General features: G+C 40.1%; 1 protein-coding gene across 1 annotated transcript in view; it reads right to left on the reverse strand.

Annotated features, from left to right (window-relative positions):
* Positions 1–7,516: 7,516 nt before the first annotated feature.
* The window catches only part of LOC103202427 (zinc finger and BTB domain-containing protein 21), a 117,006-nt gene continuing 114,681 nt past the window's right edge, over positions 7,517–9,841 (reverse strand). Inside the window, 1 exon segment of the mRNA XM_007947312.2 lies at positions 7,517–7,765. Within this exon segment, the coding sequence (XP_007945503.2) occupies positions 7,517–7,765 (249 nt within the window).

The raw sequence follows: 9,841 nt of genomic DNA on the forward strand, positions 1-9,841 counted from the left end.
GGTATGAAGAACTATACTACAACAAATTCAAAAACCTAGAAGAAACATAAATTTCTAGAAACACACTACTTACCTAAACTAACACAGACTGAGGTGGAAAAGTTGAACAGATTCATAACAAAAGAAGAAATTGAACAGGTCATAAAAATATTACCAACAAAGAGAAGTCCTGGCCCAGATGGTTTCACTGGACAATTCTACCAATCATTCAGAGAAGAACTGACACCAATACTACTCAAACTATTCCAGAACATAGAAAAGGATAGAATCCTCCCAAATTCATTTTATGAAGCAGATATAACCTTGATACCAAAACCATGCAAGACATCACTAAAAAGGAAAACTATAGAACCAATATCCCTCGTGAATATAGATGCAAAAATCTTCAACAAAATCCTAGCCAATAGACTCCAACAACATATCAAAAAAGCAATACATCATGACGAAGTGGGATTCATACCAGGTATGCAAGAATGGTCCAACATTAGAAAAACAATCAGTGTAATCCATCACATAAGTAAAATAAAGGAAAAGAATCACACGATCATATCAACCGATGCAGAAGACATTTGATAAAATTCAACACCATTCCTGGTTTAAAAAAAAAAAAAAAACAACAACTCAGCAATATACAAATAGAAGGAAAATTGCTCAACATAATACAGGGTATATATGCAAAACCAACAACCAACATTATTCTTAGTGGAAAGAGACTGAAACCATTCCCCTTGCGAACAGGAACCAGACAAGGATGTCCTCTATCACCAATTCTTTTCAACATCGTATTGGAAATCCTACCTAGGGCAATAAGACAAGAAAGGGAAATCAAAGGCATCCAAATTGGTAAGGAAGAAGTAAAACTATCCTTATTTGCAGACGATATGATCCTACACAGAGAACCCAAGAGATTCAGCAAGAAAACTACTGGAACTTATTGAAAGACTTAGCATATGGTGGATACAAGATCAAGATACAAAAATCAGTTGGATTCCTCTACACCAGCAAAGAGGTATTTGAAAAGAAATCAATACCATTTGCAATAGCTACCAAAAAGATAAGATAATTGGGAATAGATCTTACTAGGAACACAGAACACTTGTACAAAGAAAACTACAAAATACCACTTCAAGAAACTAGAAGAGATCAACATAAATGGAAGAACTTACCAGGCTCATGGATAGGAAGATTGAGCATTGTGAAAATGTCAATACTACCCAAAGCAGTCTATATATTCAATGCAATCCTGATCCAGATTCCATCAACATTCTTTAAAGACATGGAAAAGCCAATCACTGATTTTATATGGAAAGGAAAGAGACCTCAGATATGCAAAGCACTACTGAAGAAGAACAAAGTCAGAGGTCTCACACTCCCAGGTTGCAAAACCTACTGTACAGCCACAATTGTCAATACAGTCTGGTATTGGTACAATGACAGACACATACACCAGTGGAACAGAATGGACAACCCAGAAACTGACCCATTGACCTGGAGTCAGCTGATCTTTGACAAAGGGCCTAAATCCATTAAATGGGGAAGAGGTAGTCTCTTTTACAAATGGTGCTGGTAAAACTAGATATCCACTTGCAGAAAAGAAACAAGATCCATACCTCACACCATACACAGAAACAAACTCCAGATGGATCAAAGACTTAAATGTTAAACCTAGAACTATAAAGTTCATCTAAGAAATAATAGAGGCAAACATAGGGATCATAATTTATACATAAACAGACTATCAAGAATAACCCAAAATGCACAAACAGCAGAAAATAAACTAGATGATTTGGACCTTCTAAATAAATTCTTATGTGCACCAAAAGACTTCTCCAAAAGAGTAAAAAGAGAACCAACAGAATGGGAAAAAAAATTCAGCAATGACATATCAGACAAAGAACTTATCTCTGAACTTTATAGAAAATTCAAATACCTCAATACCAAAAGGCAAACAGCCCAATTAAAAAGCAGGCAGAAGATATGAACACACATTTCACCAAAGACGATATTCAGGCAGCCAACAAACACATGCTAATGGTGGTGGAATATTTTGGAAAAGGATAGCAACAATGGTGGCACAACATGAAAAATGTCATCAATGTCCCTGAGCTTTAAATGTAGAAGTTGTTATGCTGGTGAATGTCTTGCTGTATATGTTTTCACCACAATAAAAGTAAAACAAAAAAATTCTACATAGCACAGTTTTACCCTGACATACACAAGGTTGCCATGAGTTGGAGTCAAGTTGACAGTAACTGGTTAACTAGTTCATCCCAACAGATTCCCCACACACATATTAAGCAACTCCCCACTCCCAGCAGTCTGTACCCAAAGCCTGACCTCACACCCTTCAGCAATAGCCCTGCACCCTGCAGGCTGCCATCCCTCCCTCAGCACAAATGGACCACTGAGGCAGCTACAGGTGACCCTTATCCCCTGCTACAGGAACTCTAAGGGGAAGGAATGGGAAGAGGAGTGCCCAAGGGCTACTTCCCAGAGGAGAAAGCTGGAGTCGGGTTCTAAGAGCTGCAGGAATTAGCCACAGCACTGCTCATCATCACAAAGATATGCTTGAGTGTCACCTATTTTTAGAGGAGACCAACCCAGGATTCCATACTCCTTCAGGTTCTGAATTATTTCTCAGAGCCTCTTCACAGTAAAACTTTTATAAAGAATTAACTATGTTGTCCATGCCCCCAAATGAATCATTAATCCATACTGAAGGAGCTTCTGCCCACCATGATTCAAAAAGGCCACACTTCACTCAGGCTCGTGAGGGTCACCTTCCTGCATCCTATGACTTGTTTCCGTACAGTTCACCACTCCCAACCTACTGAAACCCACACTCCTGACCTCCTGGATTCCCCTTTCTCCTACTGTGTTTCCTGCAGCACACTATCTGTTTTAGAAGCCTTATGTTGTTAGTTGCTGTCAAGTCACCTTACTCATAGCAACCTATGTATAACAGAATGAAACATTGCCTGGACCTGCACCATCCTCATGATCATTGGTATGTTTGAGTTCATAGTTGCTAATCCTCTATTTCACCAAACATGATGTCCTTTTCTAATGATTAGTCTTTCTTGATGATGTGTCCAAGGTAAGTAAGATGAAATCTCACCATCCTTGTTTATAAGGAGCATTCTAGCTGTACTTCCTCCAAGATGGATTTGTTCATTCTTCCCACAGTCCATGGTATATTCAATATTATTAGGGTTTCTCAGCTACCCACCCAAGGTCACCTTCCCTTCTTTCACTATGCCCACACTTTAAATACCACCTGTATGTTGATGACCCTAGATTTACACATGAAACCCAGCCCACAATGAGTCCTCCAACAAGTATCAAATTCCATTGGCATCTTGACATCTCTACTCAATTTTAACTCCATCTCAATTTTAATTATAGATTTTCAAATTATAATAACAACCCTAGTCTTCCCCATTCATTCAATGGAACCAACAACTATTCAATTGTTGGACCAAGATATCAGAATTCTGTCTTGATTTCCTTCTTCCTCTCTTGCATCTAGTTAATCAGTAAGTGCTATAGATTCTATCTCCAGAGTGTAGCTTGAATTTATTTCTTTCTATCCACTTATTATCACCTTAGATTCCAGCATTCTGTTTATCATTTGCACAGCACTTTTCTAAATTTGAAGTTGCACAGTTATTTCTTAGTATAAGCACCTTGATGACAGAGGCCAATCTCATACACCCAGGAACCGGTATACATTTCCAAAATCACTTTATACCCAGCACCTGGTATATACCTGGCAGCCAACAACCACATACATCCAGCATCTGGCATACTTCTCCATTCCTTTTCTCCAACCTTCACTTTCAATGGAAACAGAGCTAGACACTTCCTTTCTTCATTTCCACCTGGCACCCAGATCATTCTCTGACTGTCTAAGTTGGTCAAACAATCCCAGGGGCAATCCCTGGTTATCCATGTTTTCCCAGCATATGTATTAATCATGCCTTTTTACTCTCAAATTGTCCTAATTTGAAAAATAAAATCATACAGGCATCCTACTTATATATTATGGATGGCAAACATCTGGCACATTCTCTGGTGGGTTTCCCAAGAGCAAAGAGCATGATCTATCCATAGCACTGTCATCTGCCACAGTGAGTGACACATACATAAACATTTGTTAAATGAAAGAATAAATGCAAGAATGTCCCATTATGAGATCAAAGTGGATGAAAGAACTAAGTGATTGTTCTATGCCCATGAGTCAGCTATTCCCAAGTCTCTGTTCTATGGACCATCTAGATCTTGGGCACAAATAGATATGTGCACACCCATGTTCATTGCAGCACTATTCACAATGGCAAAGAGATAGAAACAACCTAAGTGCCCATCAACAGATGAATGGATAACCAAACTATGGTACATATATACAATGGAATATTATGCAACATTAAAGGAAAATGAAGAATCTGTGAATCACCTCATAATGTGGATGAACTTGGAAGACATTATGTTGAGTGAAATAAGGCAATCACAGAAGGACAAATATTGTGTGAGCCCATTACTACAAAAAGTCAAGGAAAAATATACACAGGGAAGAATTCTCTTTGTTGGTTACCAGGGATGGGAGGGGAGGGGAGAGAAAATTCCCAACTAGTTAAGAATCATGTGTTGATTTGGGTGAAGGGAAAGGCAATATAACAAATGTGTGTGACCAGCACAATAACATTAAGGAAAAGGAGGACACAGAGAGGTGCACAAGATATACAGAAATTAAAAGTAAATACTATTACATATACAATATTGCATTATTAGTAATAACAAACACCTTTCTACAGGTGAACACACAGGTAGATAGGCAAGAAGATCATGTATGGGTAGGCTATTCCTACATGTATATTTGTATGTGCTATAAAAACATCAATATACATTATAGAGCTAATGGAAAAAAAGTTAAGAAAACTTCTTAGCCACAACCAAACACTTCAGAGGAGTGAGTTGCTGGGCCTATGGGCTCAGGACCATGGTTGTGGGAAACATCAACCTCAATTGACACAACATAATACACAAAAACATCGTTCTATATCCTACTTTGGTGAGTAGTGGCTGGGGTCTTAAAAGCTTACGAGTAGCCATCCAGAACAAAGAAGCATGAAGAAAACCAAAGACATATGGAAACAATTAGTCCGAGAGACTAATGGGCAATGAGAACCTCAGCCTACATGGCCCTGAGACCAGAAGAGCTAGATAGTGCCAGCTACCAACGCCAATCACTCAGAAAAGGATCAAAATTGGAGATGCTGGATAGACTGGGAGAAAAAATGTCAAAATTCAAAAACATAAAGATCAGAATTACTGGTGAGATAAAGAATGATGAAACACCCAAGACTATGGCCCCATGTCACCCTTCAGGCCTGGAAGTGGACTCACTCCCATGGGTTCACTCTCAGTCAAACAACCTACAAGCTGAATAACTACACCAGAGAGATGCACTCCTCAGAATAGTCAATCATGAGATAACAGAAGGGCAGCATTTGCAGAGGGAGAAACCTAGACAGGCAGGAATGCATAGGTAAGAAGAACACAGGGAAGTGGTAACCACAGGTAGGAGCTGCTTAGAGAACTGATACATTGTGAAGATTGTAATCACTGTCCTGAAACAAAATATGTATGAACTGTTGAGTGAAAAATTAATCTGCTTTGTAAAATTGCACACGAATCACAATAAAAATTTTAAAAGAAAAAGAAAATCCCTAAACCATTCTAATACCATCTTGGAAGAACATAGTTGATTACCTTCACATGTATGGTTTGGCTTCAGGGGAGACAAGGTCGGGGACTCCTGATGACAGACACATTGGTATGAGCCCTCCACATTTAAACAGCATTCTCTTCCAGAGCAGGTGTTGAGTTCATTGAAGAGACATTCATTCACATCTATGGAAGACAATAGTTCAGAATGTTCATTAGAGTCATAACCACTTCACCATTCTCATTAATCTCTAAATGGGTATCATCCATGGATTTGCATGACATAAGTAGAGCAGGTGCTTTGGGCAGTTGCTCTGAGGGTGAATACTTAAACCATGTCTTAGAGAACCTAATACAGCCCACTAACCTACTCAACGGGAGCTCTGGTAGCATAGTGCCTAAGGCACTTGACTGCTAACCAGAAGGCTCACAGTTCAAATCCACCAACCACTCCTCGGAAGGAAGATGGGGCAATCTACTTCTGTAGTGATACTGCCTTGGAAACCCAAGGAGGGGTCACTATGAGTCGGGTCCTACTTGACAGCACCTAACACCAACAACAAGAACCTACTCAACCAGACAGCATATATGGCACACCCATCTTGCAGCCACTATATGCCCTTAGGTAGCTACTGTTGCCTGAGCAAATTATTTTGGGGCTGTATGGAGTCTGAGTGGCTATAACATGTTGGAGCCAAACTCTCATGCCACATATAAATCTTGTGAATAAGCAGCTTTCTGAGCTGAGAAAGAAAAGAGAACAGCCCCAATATGTGGAAGATGACTTGGCATTCACAGCCTGACCACGTCATTCTCCTATTAAATCACCTTACAGAACTGCAACCTCAGACAAGGGCACTCTGAGACCACAAGCAAGATCACTTTGTAATTTTGTCTGAGCACAAAAACAAGGTCATTGTGTCACCCACAAAATACCAAACACCCCTCTCTCTGAGTGAAAATGAATGACCTTACTTTTTCATCAATTACAGTGTTAACCTCATGCCAGTCACCCCTTGCTATAGAGAAGAGTGACTGAGATACCTGATTATAGAATTAACCACTTTCTGACACTGAGTAATTGAAACAGAGACTATGTGGCTGGAAAGTAAAAAATATTTACTCTCTGGCCATTTTTAGAACTGGTTGTCAACCCCCTAACATAGAGTTAAAAAGAAAGGAGAAAGAAGAAGAGGAGGAGGAGAAGGAGAAAAAGAAGAAACAGCAGCAAAAGAAGAACAGAGGGGAAGGAAAGAAGGAGAATGAGGAGAAGGAGAAGAAAAAGAAGAAGGAAGAAAAGAAGGAAGGGGAGAAGAATAGAAGAAGAAGGTAGTTTCTTCCAGGCCACATCTGTGTGCTTTACAGAATACAATTTTAGCTTTGTGCAAATTCTTCTGAAAAAGCCTACTCAATACAAGGATGTCTGTGGTGAGAGTGGGAAAGACTATGAAATTTTAGAACCAAAGAACTGAAGAATCAAGTTCTTGTATTTTTCTGAGATTTGGGTAAAAGATAAACCTGCTCACAGAGTAGTGAGAAAGGTCTGAGAAGATGTCAAGGAGAAACAAAAGGAAGGAGAGAGAAAAGATGGATAGGAGAAAAACAAAGGCTCAAGTCTCTGCTTTGGATCTTGGAGTTTAAACTTGGATCAGAATAATCTAGATATGTATCCAAACACACCAAACCTGACAGATTCATACACTTAACTATTATCCCACTCAAGCATCTAAACCTCCTTAAAGTGTGAAAGATGGGATTTTAGCATTAAAATCTATCTGACTTCCATCTGTCAGGTTGCATCTTCCCACATTGCAGCCTCCTCCAAAAAAGAGGACCAAGGGAAATCACAACCTTGCACCTGAATGTTGATCACTTCACAGACACGCCGCACGATGTCGTCCAGCACTGCAGAGATGTTGGCCACAGGCAGTGGCTGCGTCAGGCCGAGCAGCAGCTGTGACACTGTGATGGAAGGGTCCCTGCTGGCTGAGTGCAGGTGGTGGACAGTGGAGTCCAGCGGCTGAAGGGCACTTGTGACCTGTGGAAGCAGAGTCAGCACATCACATGGTGGAAGGGTGACCCCATTTAACAGATTAGACTGTGGTTTAAAGAAATTAAAAGTAATGGTCCAAATTCACTCAAAGGGTTAGTCACAGGCCTCAAGGTGAGTGATTTTTATACAAAAGGCTTGTTAGATCAATATGATAAAAACAAATAAATAAATAAGCTGCACACACATAAATACACATTCACATGTATATACTGACACACACATACATATGTATACACACACTCACACTATCACATACAGATATATATATATACTCACTCAAATACACTCATGAATACATATTCACACAATCACACTCAAATACATGCACACACGTACACATAGACTCACACTCTCACACACACATACACATATAGACTCACACCTTCACACACCTATACTACTAAATTCACATGCACATACACATATACTCACACAACACACAAATGCACACACTCACACACAACCTGTTCTGCTCTACAGAAAAGAACCTCTACTATATTTTGACATCTGGGATCATCCCAAAAAAAGTCCTGCAAACCAGAATTGCAAGTATGTGTGCAATACCAGTTAACCTCTGGTATCAGATCACCACCCTCACTGATGCTATAGGACTCTCACAGCTCGTAATAGAGAGAAATAGAGCTGGAGACCAAAGCCATGGCCTCAGGTGGTATACATCTGATAATTTTAAATGGTTTAATGTTTCATCTCTCATTTCACATGAATTCTTTTAGTTTCAACCTGAACCTTGAATGTCAACCCCAGCAAAGCCAGCCGAACCAATCACCCTGCACAACCAGAACAGTGTCACCAAAACAGACTTGTCTAACCAATCCTTAAGTTTCTGTTGGGAACAAGAAAGAAGGTCTGGGAAGAGCTGGAGTCTTCCCCTTTGCCAACTTTAAACATTTCCAAGAAAAGAGATACAACTCATAATTTAGAAGGCAGAAGAGAAATGGGAAATTCTTATTCAGCAGCTGAACCAAACTTTTCTGCTATCGTTAGCACCTGCTGCCATCAGCATTCTCCTTTGGGGAGGTAATAATCTGGTTGGAGAAACTAAACCTACTCATATGAAGAGATAATAGGTGACATGCAACAATAATATTTTAAATACCAAAACCCACAACCACTTGAACCTACACATATCAGGCACCATTTCAAGTTCTTTGCATGCTCTAACTTATTTAACCTCACTACCACCCTTCATATAGGAGTACATTTATTTTATTTAATGGAAGAGTTATCAGCTGATGAGTGGCAGCACTGGGATTTGAACCCAGGAAGTCTAACTCCAGACTCTTGCTGACCAATTGGGAAGCTCTCAGCAAGGAAACAGAAAGCACTCTCAGCTGGAGTGGTCCAGAGGGTTCAGGCAAAGGTTAGTGGAACACTTCTCAAGCAGCTGTACTGGACAGCCCAGAACATAGAAAGTTTTTATGTCAACTGTTCCTGACCAAGAGGAAGTAGCTGGGTCCAAAGACTAAGGAGGGACTCAACCCTACATCTGATACCATGACACCAAGCTGCCATGGGATCTGAAGGTCACAAAGGACAAGTTACATAATGTGCAGGACACAATGCAGAATGAAAATGCAGGTCCCCTAGTCACAGGGGACATCAAGCTCAACTGGCATAACATACTACACAAAAACATTGTTCCACATCCTACTTTGGTGAGTAGTGACTGAGATCTTCAACACTTGCAAGCAGACATCTAGATGTAACGATGGGTCTCTCCTCATCCAGAGCAAAGAAGAATGAAGAAAACCAAAGACACATGGAAACAATTAGTCCAAGCAACTGGTACACCATGTGATCCTCCAACTATATGACTATGAGACCAGAAGTAGTAGATGGTGCCCAGCTACCTCTGTCAGCCACTCGGAGGGGGATCTATGTAGGAGACCTGGATAGAGTGGGAGAACAATGTGGAACAAATCTCAAAATAATTTGGGGAAAAAAAAAGAGAGAGAGACCAGGTTTGTTGGTCTGATAGAGCCTGCTGTTGTTGTTGTTGTTGTTAAGTGCCGTCGAGTCATTTCCGACTCATAGCGACAC

Source organism: Orycteropus afer, unplaced genomic scaffold (genome assembly GCF_000298275.1).
Source record: "Orycteropus afer afer isolate SDZICR_OR568_19922 unplaced genomic scaffold, OryAfe1.0 scaffold00179, whole genome shotgun sequence".
NCBI lineage: Eukaryota > Metazoa > Chordata > Mammalia > Tubulidentata > Orycteropodidae > Orycteropus > Orycteropus afer.